General features: G+C 45.9%; 1 protein-coding gene across 10 annotated transcripts in view; it reads left to right on the top strand.

The window, feature by feature from the left end:
• Positions 1–16,475, top strand: part of LOC135330992 (uncharacterized) — a 50,641-nt gene that overhangs the window by 23,310 nt on the left and 10,856 nt on the right. For all 10 annotated transcript variants that reach the window (XM_064525987.1, XM_064525992.1, XM_064525993.1 and 7 more), the window contains 63 exons: positions 3–155; positions 269–631; positions 692–814; positions 873–992; positions 1,152–1,310; positions 1,366–1,524; positions 1,577–1,798; positions 1,850–2,005; positions 2,117–2,308; positions 2,404–2,583; positions 2,649–2,771; positions 2,852–2,977; positions 3,095–3,220; positions 3,269–3,394; positions 3,709–3,834; positions 3,888–4,004; positions 4,100–4,276; positions 4,403–4,567; positions 4,657–4,860; positions 5,027–5,185; positions 5,351–5,527; positions 5,578–5,736; positions 5,797–6,033; positions 6,094–6,210; positions 6,281–6,439; positions 6,550–6,708; positions 6,763–6,939; positions 6,999–7,166; positions 7,259–7,624; positions 7,728–7,850; positions 7,904–8,026; positions 8,085–8,207; positions 8,314–8,436; positions 8,522–8,647; positions 8,703–8,822; positions 8,878–9,033; positions 9,125–9,292; positions 9,344–9,550; positions 9,611–9,952; positions 10,074–10,241; positions 10,379–10,501; positions 10,561–10,719; positions 10,775–10,933; positions 10,997–11,152; positions 11,213–11,584; positions 11,686–11,883; positions 11,993–12,157; positions 12,337–12,459; positions 12,517–12,636; positions 12,693–12,815; positions 12,867–12,989; positions 13,045–13,170; positions 13,420–13,548; positions 13,712–13,882; positions 14,051–14,215; positions 14,327–14,512; positions 14,613–14,765; positions 14,830–15,012; positions 15,446–15,616; positions 15,743–15,865; positions 15,924–16,043; positions 16,103–16,237; positions 16,290–16,412. In XM_064525987.1, coding sequence (XP_064382057.1) covers positions 3–155; positions 269–631; positions 692–814; positions 873–992; positions 1,152–1,310; positions 1,366–1,524; positions 1,577–1,798; positions 1,850–2,005; positions 2,117–2,308; positions 2,404–2,583; positions 2,649–2,771; positions 2,852–2,977; positions 3,095–3,220; positions 3,269–3,394; positions 3,709–3,834; positions 3,888–4,004; positions 4,100–4,276; positions 4,403–4,567; positions 4,657–4,860; positions 5,027–5,185; positions 5,351–5,527; positions 5,578–5,736; positions 5,797–6,033; positions 6,094–6,210; positions 6,281–6,439; positions 6,550–6,708; positions 6,763–6,939; positions 6,999–7,166; positions 7,259–7,624; positions 7,728–7,850; positions 7,904–8,026; positions 8,085–8,207; positions 8,314–8,436; positions 8,522–8,647; positions 8,703–8,822; positions 8,878–9,033; positions 9,125–9,292; positions 9,344–9,550; positions 9,611–9,952; positions 10,074–10,241; positions 10,379–10,501; positions 10,561–10,719; positions 10,775–10,933; positions 10,997–11,152; positions 11,213–11,584; positions 11,686–11,883; positions 11,993–12,157; positions 12,337–12,459; positions 12,517–12,636; positions 12,693–12,815; positions 12,867–12,989; positions 13,045–13,170; positions 13,420–13,548; positions 13,712–13,882; positions 14,051–14,215; positions 14,327–14,512; positions 14,613–14,765; positions 14,830–15,012; positions 15,446–15,616; positions 15,743–15,865; positions 15,924–16,043; positions 16,103–16,237; positions 16,290–16,412 — 10,380 coding nt within the window. The remainder of the gene's footprint in view (positions 1–2; positions 156–268; positions 632–691; positions 815–872; positions 993–1,151; positions 1,311–1,365; positions 1,525–1,576; positions 1,799–1,849; positions 2,006–2,116; positions 2,309–2,403; positions 2,584–2,648; positions 2,772–2,851; positions 2,978–3,094; positions 3,221–3,268; positions 3,395–3,708; positions 3,835–3,887; positions 4,005–4,099; positions 4,277–4,402; positions 4,568–4,656; positions 4,861–5,026; positions 5,186–5,350; positions 5,528–5,577; positions 5,737–5,796; positions 6,034–6,093; positions 6,211–6,280; positions 6,440–6,549; positions 6,709–6,762; positions 6,940–6,998; positions 7,167–7,258; positions 7,625–7,727; positions 7,851–7,903; positions 8,027–8,084; positions 8,208–8,313; positions 8,437–8,521; positions 8,648–8,702; positions 8,823–8,877; positions 9,034–9,124; positions 9,293–9,343; positions 9,551–9,610; positions 9,953–10,073; positions 10,242–10,378; positions 10,502–10,560; positions 10,720–10,774; positions 10,934–10,996; positions 11,153–11,212; positions 11,585–11,685; positions 11,884–11,992; positions 12,158–12,336; positions 12,460–12,516; positions 12,637–12,692; positions 12,816–12,866; positions 12,990–13,044; positions 13,171–13,419; positions 13,549–13,711; positions 13,883–14,050; positions 14,216–14,326; positions 14,513–14,612; positions 14,766–14,829; positions 15,013–15,445; positions 15,617–15,742; positions 15,866–15,923; positions 16,044–16,102; positions 16,238–16,289; positions 16,413–16,475) is intronic.

The raw sequence follows: 16,475 nt of genomic DNA on the forward strand, positions 1-16,475 counted from the left end.
AGGTTCAATTGGTGTGAGCAGTTCGGTCTACACCGGTACACTCTCTCCCATCTTGGTGAATGGTCTCATGTGTGTTGGAGAAGAGGATTCTGTCAGCAAATGCAATCAAACTGGTGCTGTCTGCCTTCAAGGAAGAGCGGGACTCATTTGTCAAGGTGTGCTAATTTGGAGCAACAATGTGATGGGAGTATTTGATACTATACTGACACAGCTACATGTATCATTCTTTGAGATGTAGAATATAATTTATATGTTATGTCATCTGTAGACACAACGACTACTGTATTCAGCAACTGCACTGATGGAGAGATACGGCTAGTGGGTGGAGCTAATGCCACTCTTGGGGCTGTTCAAGTTTGCATGAATAATGCCTGGGGCTCAGTGTGTAATGACAGATTCGGTACCAACGATGCCACTGTGGTGTGCAGACAGCTTGGCTTCCCCGTCACTGGGGCTGAGGCCTTCAGAGATGCCAGTACCAGGTTCAATATATCAACAGGACCTGTGTTCCTAGACAGGGTCACTTGCTTTGGAGAGGAAAACCAGTTAATTGATTGTCGTCTGAGTGGAGGAAGAGTAGTTGGTCAATCCCTGTGTGATCGGTCACAACTAGCAGGTGTAAAATGTTTAGGTAAGTGAGTTAATATACCGAACATGCACTTGATGAAATACCGGTGTTCTTGCTCCACAGATGTGAACCAGTGTCTGACTAACAATGGAGGGTGTGGCCACAACTGCACCAATGAGCTGCCTGGATTCACATGTAGCTGCAGAACCGGCTACAAACTGGACACTGACAACAAAGGTTGTGTCGGTGAGTCAAGACGCACTAGTGGAAAATGTGAAGTTCAAGTTTATTCATTTCCTCACAGATATCAATGAGTGTGAGATACCAACTGTATGTGATGAAGTCTGTGTCAACACTAATGGCAGTTTTCATTGCCTCTGTACCTCTAACACTATTTTGGACGCTGATGGTCGAAGTTGCATACGTGAGAAACACTACTCATTAAGTATACAATAAGGAATAAATTAAACATGTAAATGCCGGCCTGGAGATTATGTACATAGTAATTATTATACGGTCCACATTTTACTTATACTCCATGCTACTGGCGAGGTGTCAGTTCACTGCTTAATTCATTCCACAGCCTGTCAAGATGGAGATGTTCGACTGGTGAATGGTTCTGTTCCGTCTGAGGGAAGAGTGGAGGTGTGCAGAGGTGGAGTATTTGGTACTGTCTGTGATGACTTCTGGGATGAGCTGGATGCCAGGGTCGTCTGTACACAACTCGGATACTCTGCATCAGGTTAGGAGACTGTGTAATGCATAGTCAAGCTAGTTTCATTGTAACTGTACTACAGGATCCATTGCTGTGTCTGGTGGTGGGTTTGCCCAAGGCACTGGCTCTATTTTTCTTGACGACCTGAAGTGCAGTGGAAATGAGCAGAGTCTTTTGAACTGTTTGTACAGTCAGACCCACAATTGTGACCACTCTGAGGATGCAGGAGTCAGGTGTCAATGTAAGTGGAGTGTTTTCAGTAGTGGGGAGACTTTGATGTATTTTCTTTGCAGCCATGTGTAGTCATGGTGAAGTGCGACTGGTGGTGGGAGAGGATGCGGACTTTTTCTACGAGGGTATCACTGACTACAATAATGCCTACTATGACAAGGACGGACTGACAAGTGGCAGAGTGGAGGTGTGTGTCTCTGGGAGGTACGGTTCAGTTTGTAGCCCCCCTTGGACAGAAATGGACGCCTCTGTCGTCTGCAAGCAGCTAGGCTTCTCACAATATGGTACTTATTAAAACATTGTTTTTCTCTATCCTACCACTTCTATGATTATAGGTGCTGTTGGTGTGAGTGCAGAATTCTTCAATGAAGGCCATGTGCCGGTCCTTCTTAACTCTGTCCGCTGTGCTGGCAATGAGACTGCCATCTTGGACTGTCCTAGTGCTGAAGGAAGTGGTTTACCTTGTCCCACTGTTGGGGTGTCTTGCCAGGGTAAACTATGCTAGCCAGTTTTGTGTATACTGGTACATTATATAGCCTTACATTATACCCTATATCTATACCATGATAATTATTTTTGTTGTTCTTCCTCTTTCTCTCTAGCCTCAGGCACAGCAGCTGGTGACTGCTCCACTGGAGATATTCGTCTCACGAATGCCACTGACACTTCAACAACCAGGGCAGGACGTTTGGAGGTATGCATCAATAATGCCTGGGGAACAGTCTGTGATGATCGATTCGACTCTCTTGATGCAACTGTGGCCTGTGTTCAACTGGAAGGATTCAACTCATCTGGTACATCATATTTGATCGATAACGAAAAATAAAATATAATTCAGTGTGTTTTCCAGCTGTAGTGCTTTTATGACGTGCTATTTTGCTATGTTTAGGGGCCCAAAGTACATCCATTGGGCAGTTTGGAACTGGATCAGGACCAATATACCTCACACAACTAAACTGTATTGGAACTGAATCACGGGTATTGGATTGCCCCACACACCATCATCAGCCCCCTAGTTTACTGTTACCGTCTTGTGAGCACTCCCAGGATGTGGCCATTACCTGTACAGGTGAGTGCATGGTGTTTGTTTAATTTGTGTACGTTTACCTATTACTTAATGTACTTTCCTCTCAGACATTGATGAGTGTGCTGAGGATAATGGAGGATGCAACCAGAACTGTACCAACTCTATCGGGAGCTACCAGTGCAGTTGTCAGAGTGGCTATCTACTCAACCAGGATGAGAGAGGCTGTGATGGTGAGTACTTTGACCAAGACGTGTCGTACATAGACTCTACAGAGAAACCCTTGGCCATTTGTAAGTTTCTCTTTGCACAGACATTGACGAGTGTTTAACTGACTCTCATAATTGTGACCGGGAGAATGGTGTGTGCAATAACACAGTGGGTAGCTTCAACTGCTCCTGTCGCAGTGGCTTTACTGGAGATGGACTTACCTGCACACGTAAGTAACTAGTCTAGAGCTTGTGTTCACGATTATATGATTTGATTAAATTTTGTGAGCTCTGAAAGCTATTATTGTGAAGTGTAATGCCTAAGTATTGTACTCAATGTGTGGCAGGTATATTGTGTGCACAAGTGGACAACATTTGCCATGCCAACGCTATGTGTTTTGATGACCCTGACACTGGTATTATCTGTGAGTGTAAGGAGGGCTATGTTGGAGATGGACTAGTCAACTGCTCAAGTAAGTCCTCAGCCACCATTTAACTATTTACCTGAGCCCCTTCTTTAGACATTGACGAGTGTTCCAGTACCATCCTAAACACCTGTCATGAGAATGCCACCTGCACTGACACCATCGGCAGCTTCAACTGCTCCTGCATACAGGGCTTCCAAGGAAATGGCACTGACTGCACAGGTTAGCAGTGTGATGTGTATAGGGGGCTGAGTGGGTATACCGTAGCGGGTAATTTTCGTCGGGTAAAAATTAGAAAACGGTGATTTTTGTGAGTATAAATTTTGTTTGACTTCATTGCTTTCACTGCATTGCATGCGTTACGGTAAGCCACGCCTATGTTTTCGTAGGGAAAATTTTCGTGTAGGTCAGCTTGCCCACGAAAATTACTCGCTATACGGTATGCAATGTGTGCATGCATGGGCTAGAATGTTTTTCTATTCCCATACATGTAATTCTGTTTGCACCACTCATAACTATTTCTTGTGTGTCTGCAGACATCAATGAGTGCAGTGATGAAGCACTGAACAATTGCCATAGTGATGCCATCTGTGTGAATGAGGTTGGGAACTTCTCCTGTGCATGTAGACCTGGTTACCGTGGTGATGGTGTGAGCTGTGAAGGTGTGTGTCACAAGATGACCTGTAGTGTAGCATTAACTGATATTGTGCTGCAGATATCAACGAGTGTGATGAAGAGACTGATAACTGTATCAACTCACCTTGCAACAACACGAGAGGCAGCTTTGTGTGTGGAGACTGTTTCCCTGGGTTCACTGGATTGAACCAGTGCTGTGAGTGCTTATTCCTAGTATTATAGTAGATGTGTTTGTTTGGTTTCCCTTCTCTTGCACTGGACATCTCTTATCTCTCTCCTCTCTCCCTCCAGCGTGTATGCAAGGAGGTGTCCAGTTGTTCAATGGGGCCAACAGGACACTGACCACTGAGCAAGGCTTTGGTCGTGTGGAGGTGTGCTACAACAACTCCTACTACACTGTGTGTGATCATCGCTGGGACGTCCTGGATGCCAGTGTGGTGTGCACACAGTTGGGGAGGAACTCGGCAGGTAACAACTATCGGAGATAATAGTGTAGTATTTAACACTTGTTATAAGAGCTTTTCGCATTACCGACGTACGTATGATGAAGATTGATTCGGGTAAAGAATCATATCATGCCTCTGTTGACTCCAGGGTCTGTGCCTGTGGGGGGCAGTGTGTTCAGCAGTGGCCCCTCCCCCATTCTCCTGGACAACATTCGCTGCTCTGGTAGCGAGTCATCTCTTCTCGAGTGCCGCCACAATGGGTTCCAAGTGTTCAACTGTGACCGCAGTGAGATTGCTGGGGTGTTCTGTGACAGTAAGTAACGATGTCATGTGTATATCTAACTGGACCCTTCATTGTATGTATAATTATTGACTGGTCATTTGATATTCAATTCTTGTTAGGTGCGTGCATTGAAGGAGATGTGAGGCTACTGGAAGCCGACGGTCTCTCAGACTTCACTGATCTGTCCAGTGATCAAGACGATCTGCTCAGGGGCAGAGTGGAGGTGTGCGTGGGAGGCAACTATAGCACTGTGTGTAACGATGGTCAATGGGACAATCAGGACGCCTCTGTGGTGTGTCGACAACTGGGGCTCTCCCTATATGGTCAGTCAATGAATACACTAACTGATATAGCAATCAAAATATCAGCTTCCCAGCCTTGCTCATTCAAATTGTAAAATAACAGCATCGCACTTCCCATAACTTACACTATACTTAGTATATTTGTTGGCTTATCCATTGATTCTTCTGTCATGATCCATGCATGCAGGGTCTGTTGTGGTGTCTGGTGGATTGTTCTCAAGCACGGTCCTCTCCCCGGCCCTCTCTGGTGTGAGGTGTAATGGCTCTGAGGAGCAGCTCCTCCAGTGTCCCCACAGCCCCTCCCCCCTATGCACCACCCAGGAAGACGCAGCTATCATCTGTCAAGGTACCCTCTCTTGTTCTTGTGCATGGTCTGGAACTCATAATGCTACTGTCCAAGTATATGTTTTGTCACCATGGTTCCCTTGCTATGAAACAATATCATAACCAACTAATTAATGTACAAGCCTCTTGTGAGCTAGTATACAATCAGCCTCTCCCCTCCCTACAGAGAGGAGCACTGTGAGAGGTGAGTGCAGTGATGGAGAGATTCGACTGGTGGGAGGCAACATACTCTCTGGGCGTCTGGAGCTCTGCATTAACAATGCCTGGGGCACTGTCTGTGAGGAGGGATTCACTGCAGACGATGCTCAAGTTGTCTGCAACCAGATTGGACTGCCACATAACGGTACAGACTAGACTGTTGTGTAATATATTAATTACTGTGTGACAATACAGGAGTGAATGTATTTAGAGATCAGCGATATGGAATTGGAAGTGGCCCAATATTTCTTACCAGAGTCTCCTGTTCTGGAACTGAGACACAGTTATTGGATTGTGAATATCGAACTGTACATTCCTGCACACATTCCAATGACATCTCCATTGAGTGCATAGGTAAGTTTATTCATAATTCTGTATGGAGCTCTCAATAACTCCCCCATTCTCCCCTGACAGACATTGATGAGTGTGCTGTCAACAATGGTGGTTGCTCTCAGGTGTGTGTGAACGACCTCCCTGATCCGAGTGGTGTTGCACCTGGTTATCACTGTGAGTGTCGTACTGGTGACATCCTCCATCCTGACAACCACACCTGTATCCCCAACTCCCTCTGCTCCCTCATTGATGGGGACCTCTCTTGCTCCTGTCGCCTTGGCTACCTGGACACAACCGGGAGCGGACTCAACTGCACAGGTAAAGATGGAGCCTCATAGCTTCACACTGTATGGCTTAATGCCCTATCAATCTCTATAGATATTGATGAATGCTTGAACTCAACTGCTTGTGGTGAGAACTTCTTATGTACAAACACTGATGGTGATTTCAACTGCGAATGTTCCCCTGACTATCATCTCAATGAAAGCCGCTGTGGTGAGGTCTTGTAGTCAAATTAGTAATTAGGTTGAATTTCCTATTTATATTGGCTCATATTGCTCTCCAGTGTGTCATGATGGAGAGTTGCGACTGGTGGGTGGGGCTAACATGAGAGAGGGACGAGTGGAGCTGTGCCTTTCTGGAGGTTACACTACACTGTGTGATGACTCTTGGGACGAGCAAGATGCTACTGTGGCCTGTCGACAGCTCGGATACTCCACTGATGGTCAGTCTACACACTGAATTTTTAGTAGCATACTTGAAAATTTATAACTTTTGAATAATCCATTTTCTACAAGCTATGTATAAGAGTGTTGTGTTGTGTTTTGTGAGCAGCTGTGGTGGCGTTCAGTGATGCTCACTTTGGTGAGGGTGTGTCCAACATCAGCCTGGGGGGTCTGGACTGTACTGGCAGTGAGAGTCGACTATTGGACTGTTCCCACCAGACAAGCCCCGTCTGTTCCCATGCCGAGGACGCCGGTGTGAGGTGTGGAGGTGAGATCATGTGACATATCATGTGATTATGTTACCATGTCATGTGATCCCTAGCTTTGTGCACGGAGGGTCATGTGAGACTGGTAGCCAATGAGGAGTTTGACAACAACGGACTGACTGATGGAAGAGTGGAGGTGTGTGTAGGCGGGCGATACGGAGCAGTGTGTGACGACTTCTGGGACAGTGGAGACGCCTCTGTGGTATGCAGGGAGAGGGGACTGTCACCATATGGTGAGCCAGAAACTTAAAAGAGTCTGCATGTTACAATTTTACAATCTTTTACCCTCTAGGAGCCGTTGCTCTTACTAATGATATTCATTTCTCTGATACTTCTATTCCACTACTCATCACGGACCTTGGTTGTGTTGGCAACGAGACGTCTATACTGGATTGCAGCTTCAACCAATCACCAGACACTTCTTGTGGAGCGTTTGAAGAGGCAGGGGTCGTGTGTCAATGTGAGTCACCTTTTGATTTGTTAAGCGTTTGTATCTAGTCGGTTTTCAGTGTATACTATTTCTCTCCCACACGATGCACACACTCTGTGCAGCTCTGTCCACTCTCCGTAGCGACTGTGCTGAGGGACAACTGAGACTAGCCAACTCCACTGACGATGAGAACACTCAGTCTAGACAAGGCCGAGTAGAGATCTGTATCAACAATGCCTGGGGCACTGTCTGTGACTCCAGCAACACGTTTGGCCCCAACGATGCCTTGGTTGCTTGTGCTCAACTTTCTGGGTTCCAGAGAGCTGGGGCAGGAGTGGTGACTTCCAACCTCCCCCCAGCCACTGGTCCGGTCTTCCTGGACAGACTACTGTGTCAGGGCACCGAGAGCTCTCTGTTGGACTGTCCCAGCGTGCAACTGGGTGTGGTCACATGTTCCCACTCACAGGACGTTGCAGTCAGATGCACAGGTGAGCTCTCTGCTCATTCATACACTACTCTATGGATGAATATGGATAAATGAAGCTATGTGTTCAACTATAGACTTGTTACGTTGTGATTGTTTGTGTGCAGATATTGATGAGTGTGCCACCAACACCTCGTGCTGTGAACACAACTGTTCTAACACTATTGGCAGCTTTGACTGCAGTTGTTACGATGGCTACCAACTCAACAGTAACGGGTGTACTTGCTCAGGTATGTGCATTAATGAGAGTGGGGGAGTAAAGTTGTCACTGTCTTGTTTTCAGACATCAACGAGTGTGCCATGAACAATGGAGGCTGTGAGCAGAACTGTAACAACACTGAGGGCAGCTTCAACTGTTTCTGTAACACCGGGTTTACTCTAGACCCAAACCAGAGCAGCTGCAATGGTTAGCTTTGCTCGTACACACTGTACTTGTGTATTCACTGTGTGTGTGTGTTGTGCAGATGTGAATGAGTGCTTGGATAGAAATGGTGGTTGTAACCAAGGTTGCAACAACACTGAGGGCAGCTTCTACTGTTACTGCAATGAAGGGCACACACTTCATAGCAATGGCTTCCTCTGTGAGGGTGAGTATAAAGTGCCAGACCTCCTGCAAATAGGTCATCGTTGTTGTTTGCATAGAGACATGCTAATAAAGAGTTCACTTACGTATCATGTTCTCTATGTAAACAGACAACAATGAGTGCCTAACTGACAATGGAGGATGTGAACACACTTGTACTAACACTGAGGGAAACTTTAGCTGCTCCTGTAACACTGGCTATGAACTAGATGGCAATGGATTCAACTGCTCTGGTTAGTATTGACAAAGTGTTTGTTTTGGATTTCAGAAAATTATACCGTCGCCTGTTGTTGACTGAATGATAAATCCCCCGCTCAGATATTGACGAGTGTGATGGCAATGAGCTTGATTGTCTGTCCAATTCTATCTGCGTCAACATTGAGGGTAATTACACCTGCCCCTGTAATAATGGATTTACTGGAGACGGCTTCACTGGTTGTGAAAGTAAGTTGTGTTACTTAGTCACTAAACTAGGATGATTCATTCTACACAACACTAGACATCAACGAGTGTGAAGATGGCACTCACAACTGTGACCGCAATGCCATCTGTACTGACAATGTTGGGAGCTTTGCTTGCACTTGTGTGTTTGGCTACACGGGGACAGGAGAGCAATGCGGTGAGTGTGACCTTGTGGAGGCCAAGCCCAGCATGTACCTGAACTCCCCTTACAGACTGCACTGATGGACAGGTGCGGCTGATGAATGGAAGTGAGCCCAGTGAAGGTCGGAGAAAGGGAAGAGTTGAGATCTGCTACAACAACACCTATGGCAGTGTGTGTGACGACTTCTTCAATGAGAATGCTGCAGCCGTTGTTTGCAATGGAATTGGTGAGTTATTATACCCTATTTAGTTATAACATCTGCTAACTGAATATACTGTTGATCAACTGATTTACTATTTAACCACATTTGCATGCAGGCTCTCCAGTTCGTGGTATTGACAGTACATTTGGTGTTGGTTCTGGTCCCATCACTCTGGACAATGTGGTGTGTGCTGGCACTGAGGACAACCTCTTGAGCTGCTCCCATAACCAGATATTCCAGCACAACTGTGACCACTCTGAAGATGTGGCTGTCATCTGTGATGGTGAGTAGCCCGTAGAGTCTTCATTGTCCTACTCATTCTCTCTCATCACAGTGCCGTGTATCGAGGGGAGTGTCAAGCTACTTAACCCAACAGCATTTGTGAGACCTCTCCAATCCTACAACTTCATCAAGGACCAGTTGTCTCGAGGCGTTATTGCTGTGTGTGTCAACGGACAGTACTCCACTCTCTGTGACGACAGGTCATTCAAGTCTATCGATGCCTCCGTAGTCTGCAGTCAGCTGGGATTCTCGTCTTATGGTAAGTGCCAGACATTGAGTGTATGAACTGCTAGTTAGCTATTTGCTTTCTCACTCTCAGGTGCTGTGGCTGTGTCTGAGTTCTTCTCTGACAACACTCTCACTGGAATCCAATCCAATGTCTCCTGCAATGGCACAGAAAGGAAACTGACAGACTGCAGACTAACTTCCAGGGGAACTTGCTCATTATCTGATGGTGATGTGGGTGTTGTATGTGCCCCTCTCTCCACTGTGATGGGTGTGATGTGTGAGGACGGTGATGTGAGGGTAGTGGGTGGAGAGACTGTCCTTGAGGGGAGGGTGGAGGTGTGTGTGAATCGTGCCTGGGGCACTGTCTGCGGTAGAGGCTTCACTGAGGACGAAGCTCACACTGTCTGCACTCAACTAGGACTCCCATTTAATGGTCAGTGGGTGTTAGAATAATTTATTATGTTAGAGCATTCCCACTACAGTGTTCAGTTCCGTTATGTATTTGTGAATGCTGTTTATTCTAGGCCATAATTTGACTACTGTACTACTTGCAGGTACTGTTGTGTTTCCAGACTCCTCCCAGTTTGGGGAAGGGTCTGGTCCGATATTCTTGGAGGGACTGACTTGTTCCAGTGAGAGCTCCAACCTTGTGCAGTGTGCGGACAACCCCATTGGTGTCCACAGGTGCACACACTCTCAAGATACGGGGGTCAGGTGCCTAGGTGAGTCAGGCTGATAGCTCTAACAATGCAGGTTACTGTCTACTGGGTCATTTTGTTCTGTTAGAATGCATTCTACGATCAATTTTCTACAATGCTGTGCACATTATTGTTGTTGATTTGGTATGACTTCTTTACAGACTACAATGAGTGTGCTGTTGGAAATGGAAACTGCTCCCAGATCTGTGATAACCTAACCCCTGGTCACAGGTGCCTCTGTATGGATGGTTACCTTCTGACTGAAGACAACAGGACCTGTAATGGTACGTTTGCTACTCTAGCCACTCAATGTGTACCTCACACCATTCGTCCTTGCCTACAGACATTGATGAGTGCAGGGACTCTCCCTGTCATCCCAATGCCACCTGCACCAACACTCAAGGTAGCTTCCAATGTAGCTGTGACAACAACTTTTTCGGTAATGGGATCTCCTGTACCCTCGTCTGTGTGAACGGTTTCCAACTGGAGGGACAGACCTGCAGTAAGTGTTGTTATTAGAGGGTAGTTCTCAAATCAATCATACCGTCCCCTTGTAGTGTGCAATGATGGAGACCTGCGGCTAGTAAGTGAGGGAGGGGATAACGAGGGACGTGTGGAGGTGTGCTTCAACAATACGTACGGCACCGTCTGCGGAGATTTCTGGGATGAGCTGGACGCTACTGTAGTCTGTCGAGACCTCGGATTCGCCACCAATGGTGTGTATATTATACAGTAATCCCGTGTTGTGTTAAACTTATATCTCTCTCTCTCTCTTTCAGGCTCTCTTCCAGTGACTGACTTGAGTTTTGGTGGTGGGGAGGGTAAAGTCTTCCTCAGTAATGTCCACTGTCAAGGAACTGAAGAGAGACTAGTAGACTGCCCTAGCAACCCGACCAACTGTAGCCACACCAGGGACGTTGGAGTCAGGTGTCAAGGTAATTAGGAGAAATATGATTTCAGGAGCAGTCCCCTCAAATATCGTCTTATTCTCTCAGCAATGTGCACGGAGGGTGAAGTGCGACTCTGTATTGGGGAGGGGTGTGTTGTTATGGAGACCCAGGACTTCCTCATCGACAACAGACTAAGTGTGGGGCGTGTGGAGGTGTGTCTGGACGGACGATTTGGGACAATCTGTAGAGACTCTTGGGAGAATCGTGATGCATCAGTTCTCTGCTCAGAGTTGGGCTTCTCTCGCTATGGTGCTATTGCTCTGTCCGATGCTCAGTTTTCTGAGGGACTCAAGCCAACCAGCTACAACGAGATCAGCTGTCATGGAAATGAGAGTAAACTGTCAGAATGTGCATTTGTGGGGCCATCTAGAGCTCAGAGCTGCGGTCGTTTTGAGGACGCAGAGACTGTCTGTCAGAGTAAGCCTACCTCTTAGCTGCAAGCTAGACATGCATTATGAGTGACCTTATAAGTGCATGTATAAAGAAATACTTACTGTTTATGCTCCTTCCTCCCCTAGATCCAGCAACAACTGTGGCTGGCAACTGCTCCACTGGTGACGTGCGTCTCATTGGACCCACAGACCAGACAGCTGGCACAGCCGAGGGACGAGTGGAAGTGTGCATCAACAATGCCTGGGGCACCATCTGTAGCAATAGTTTCACCCCCGAGGATGTCGGCACCATCTGTGTGGACCTGGGAGGATTCAACAGAAGTGGTGAGTTAACGAGTGAGAATATGTACAAGGCTGTCAAAATGTTGAACGGGTTCTTTGAACATTTCCTGTTTTGTCCATTCCATATTGATCCCCCATGTTCTATCAACAGCATCTCTTGCTATACCGACGGTGTCTGCTGGATCTGGCCCCATCTTCCTGGACCAGCTGGCTTGCTCTGAGTCAAGTGAGACTGTGCTGGAGTGCAACAGGTTCTTCTCTCCCACTGGTCTCCACGGCTGTGACCACTCCATGGACGTCAGTGTGCGCTGTACAGGTGAGTGCATTGTATATTGTACATTGCATGAAACCTATCTATTAGTACATCTTTGGACAACCATTTTTGAGTTACGGTGATCCGTTTTGATTTTCTGAAATTCAAGAGCTGCCTGGCTTAGATTGTGATTTAGTCTAGCTATAATATTATTGCTATGTTGAACTGTACTTCCTACACAGACATTGATGAATGTGCTAACAGCAATGGTGGATGCAATCAGAACTGTACAAACACTATTGGTAGTTTCTACTGCTCCTGTGGGGAAGGATATCGCCTTGGCAACCTTGGTCTCAACTGCAATGGTCAGTTTGTCGATTGTCTGTATCAACTAGCGTTACACTGTAACTATTGTCTTGCAGATATTGATGAATGTGAAGAGAGTAATGACTGTGCTCAGACCTGTAGCAACACTATTGGCAGCTACACCTGCGGCTGTAACCTTGGTTATCAGCTATCCCCTGACCAACGGAGCTGCTCAGGTGAGTGTCTATTTCTAGTAAAGAGAAGACAATTTTAATTTTGTGTGTTTATTCAGACATCAACGAGTGTCTCACCAGCAATGGAGGCTGTGAGCAGAACTGTAACAACACTGAAGGCAGCTTCAGCTGTTTCTGTGCCTCTGGGCTCAGCCTGGACAGCAATGGACTCAACTGCAGCGGTAAGTTCCTCTTTTATTCCTGTAACTTAGTAGTTTATTTTTCATTAACAGACAATAACGAATGTCTTGTGAATAATGGAGACTGTGAACACACCTGTACTAACTCTGAGGGCAACTTTAGCTGCTCCTGTAACACTGGCTATAGCTTGGATGATAACGAACGAAACTGCACGGGTGAGTACAATACTGTGATCTCAACCATCCTCTAACAACGTATTTCCACACTCAGACATTGACGAGTGTGGTAGAGACCCACCTCCATGTCATGAGGATGCTAACTGTACTAACATCGAGGGCAACTTCACTTGTACTTGTAACACTGGCTTTACTGGGGATGGACTGGAGGACTGTGTTGGTAGGCTGGTGTAGCAAAACATGTCTAGTTCATACATGTATATATAGATGCATTCACGCTCACATTTACCCCCTCTTTTTTAACCCCCTTGCCCCCCTAGCTTTTATCCCCCACATTCAACCTACTCTGCCCCCCTCTTACCCCATACGTGCATGTATTACCCCCATGCACGTATCTTGTACAAGAAGTTGTACATGTGTTCAGTTATAAGTATCATACAATCATTAAGAGAGTGCTTCTATTCCCCAGACATTGATGAGTGTGTGGAGAGTTCCGACAACTGTGACGACAATAGAGCAACCTGCACTAACACTAGAGGCTCCTATAACTGCTCCTGTAACCATGGATACATCGGGAATGGATTCACGTCTCAATGCAGTGAGTTGATAGGTGGCTACTCTCATTACCAAGAAGCCGTCGGTTGAGAGAAGCCGTCGGTTGATTCTTGTATATACACAGAGTGATGTTCTGTCTATAGTATAGTAGAGTATGAGATAATTGGAGGTAACAATTCAGTACATTTGTACTACGTCTCCCCCAGCTTGTACGGAGGGTGCCATACTGCTCATGAACGGTGTGTCTATATTACCAAGAGAGGGCAGAGTAGAGGTGTGTACGGACAATGAGTACAAGAGTGTCTGCAACTTGTTCTTTGATGAGCTTGAGGCTCAAGTCGTTTGTGATCAGCTCGGATTCTCCTCTCCTGCCACCAGTAAGCCAGTACATGTAATAGCACAAGTCAAGTGCTTTTAAAGTGATTTTAAAGTGATTACTAAAAAAATCCTACTGGGGCAGATCACCCAAGTGTTGTAAAATTGTTATAACAGTTTCATGTTTCTCCTAAAATGAACAATAAGACCTCATGTTCTCTCTCATACAGCTTCATTCCAAGTGCGAGATGGTCGGTATGGACTGGGGACAGGGCCCATGATTCAGAACAGCTACACATGTGATGGAACAGAGTCGTGGTTCTTGAACTGCACTGCAGAGTCCTCTGTGACCTGCACCAACGGTCACACTCAAGATGCAGCTGTCAGATGTGAAGGTGAGCACCCTCTCTGACCATAATTATCAGCATTGGTTTGTTTTGTTGAATAATTTTTGTCCCAAGAAATACTTAGTGTCATTGTAAGCTCAATGTTTTACTCCCTTTCAGCCGTGTGTGAGGAGGGTGATGTGCGACTGATGGCCTCTGGTAACACGAAATCCTATGTAAACGATACTCAACGTCAGGGCCTTGTAGAGATGTGTGTAGAGAAAGAGTATCGAAGAGTGTGTGACGAAAATTGGAATAATAAAGAGGCTTCGGTTGTTTGTGGAGAACTTGGACTGTCTAGATACGGTAGGCTAGAGCTCAGTGTACCAGAAGGTAGCCTTGTGTTGGGTTCTATTCTAACTGTGTGTGGAAGTGTGTATTTCAGCTTGAAAAATTTTTTTTTCAGGAGCGATTGCTTTGCCTGGAGTTGGGGTCAGTGGAGGACAGCCTGCCTTGAAGAACGTGTCCTGTATAGGCACTGAAGACAGACTCAGAAACTGCACTTTTGATAGAACTAATTTCGATGACAGATGTGAAATTTCCCCAGTGGTCTGTCAAGGTATTACAAATCAATGTGTGCATGTTGGTGTCCTTTACTTCGCCTCTGTTTTTTCACTTTGCAGACCCTAGCACCACTACAGACGCAGGCTGCTCTGAGAATGATGTACGACTAGTTAACAACAACCGCTTTGATCTTCTAGATGGGAGAGTGGAGGTATGCATCAACCGTGCCTGGGGCACTGTCTGCTCTGAGTTGTTCGATGCTAATGAAGCTCGGGTCGTGTGTGGAAGTTTCAATGGATACGGTGGGTGTACGCAGAATTGTTTTTGTAGGTCCCGTAAGCAACTTAAGGGGGTTACTGGTGGCTAGTGGGTAAAGCACTCGACTCAAGATCGGAGAGTTCGAGTCCCATCAGTAGCGGAAACATTTTCTACGGTTCTAAGGAGTATTAGCCTCTGAATATGCATGCATTTTCCAAGGAGTTCACTCAGCTTTGCCCTGAAAAATGAGTAGGTGTTCAGTGTCACCACTGTCCACCACATCCCGACGGATAAAATTTAAAGCCGGAGGTCCCGGGGTATCTGACTCGATAAGCTTCAAGCTTCCTTCAGACCCTCGTCAGCCAAAGCAGTGGTAAAACCCGATAAGGTTTCGTAAAGAAAAAAAAACAAACTTCTGTACAAAAATTAATTTCATTAGTACAACAAAATACCGTAAAGAGATTTTTCCTTTCACAGATACGGATGTTCTCCCATCTGTGTCTATGTCTGACTACACAGCTGGCAGTGGACCAATCTTCTTCGCTGGTCTTAGGTGTACTGGACAAGAGGAGAATCTGGTGGAATGTCCTGGATCCTTCGGTGACCACACTTGTACACACTTTCAAGACGTGGCTGTCATCTGCCCAGGTGAACACTAACTCATTTTGTTCTGCGTTCATTTAAGGCACCAATTTAGCTAGTAAAATACCCGTGTTCTTTTTTAATACTTTAGCGTATTGACTAGCGAGTACTAATAGTGTGTGTGTTATTCAGATAAGGATGAGTGTCTCAAAGAGAATCGTTGTGGAGGAAACAGCAATTGTATCAACACTCCTGGGTCCTTTGACTGTGTCTGTCGTGATGGATTCCAGGGAGACCCATTCACCATGTGCACAGGTGAGGCAATCAACTGTCTCTCTATGCTCACAGTTTGAGTACTTTGTCGTGTCTGTAGATATTGATGAGTGCTCAAACAATGGAGGCTGCTCTGACGATTGTGTCAATATCGTCGGCTCATTCTTTTGCACATGTCCAAATGGTTACCAGCTAGACGATGATGGTCGCACTTGTATCGGTATGTCCATTCTATATATGCACTGACCCATATATACATTGACATACTGTTTGTGATAGATATGAATGAATGTGAACAAGATCCTGATCTATGTGCCAATGATGTAACAAGAGTTTGTGTCAATACAAACGGTAGCTACACTTGCAATTGTAGACTTGGATATCTTGAGAATAATGCAAACAGTGTGTGTGAAGGTACGTACGTTTATCTTTGCGGTTATGCTGTTCTAATAGATATTTGCTTCAGATATTGATGAGTGTTCTGTTAGTAATGGAAGCTGCTCTCATGACTGTTTCAATACTGAAGGCTCTTTTGAGTGCAACTGTCCAACTGGTCTCCAGCTAGATGGTGGGAGATTGAACTGCACTGGTACGTTTTTCTACAGGCATTTTCCCTATAGCAACTGAAAATCCATGTTTCCATGCCATTAAG

Source organism: Halichondria panicea, chromosome 2 (genome assembly GCF_963675165.1).
Source record: "Halichondria panicea chromosome 2, odHalPani1.1, whole genome shotgun sequence".
Taxonomy (NCBI): domain Eukaryota; kingdom Metazoa; phylum Porifera; class Demospongiae; order Suberitida; family Halichondriidae; genus Halichondria; species Halichondria panicea.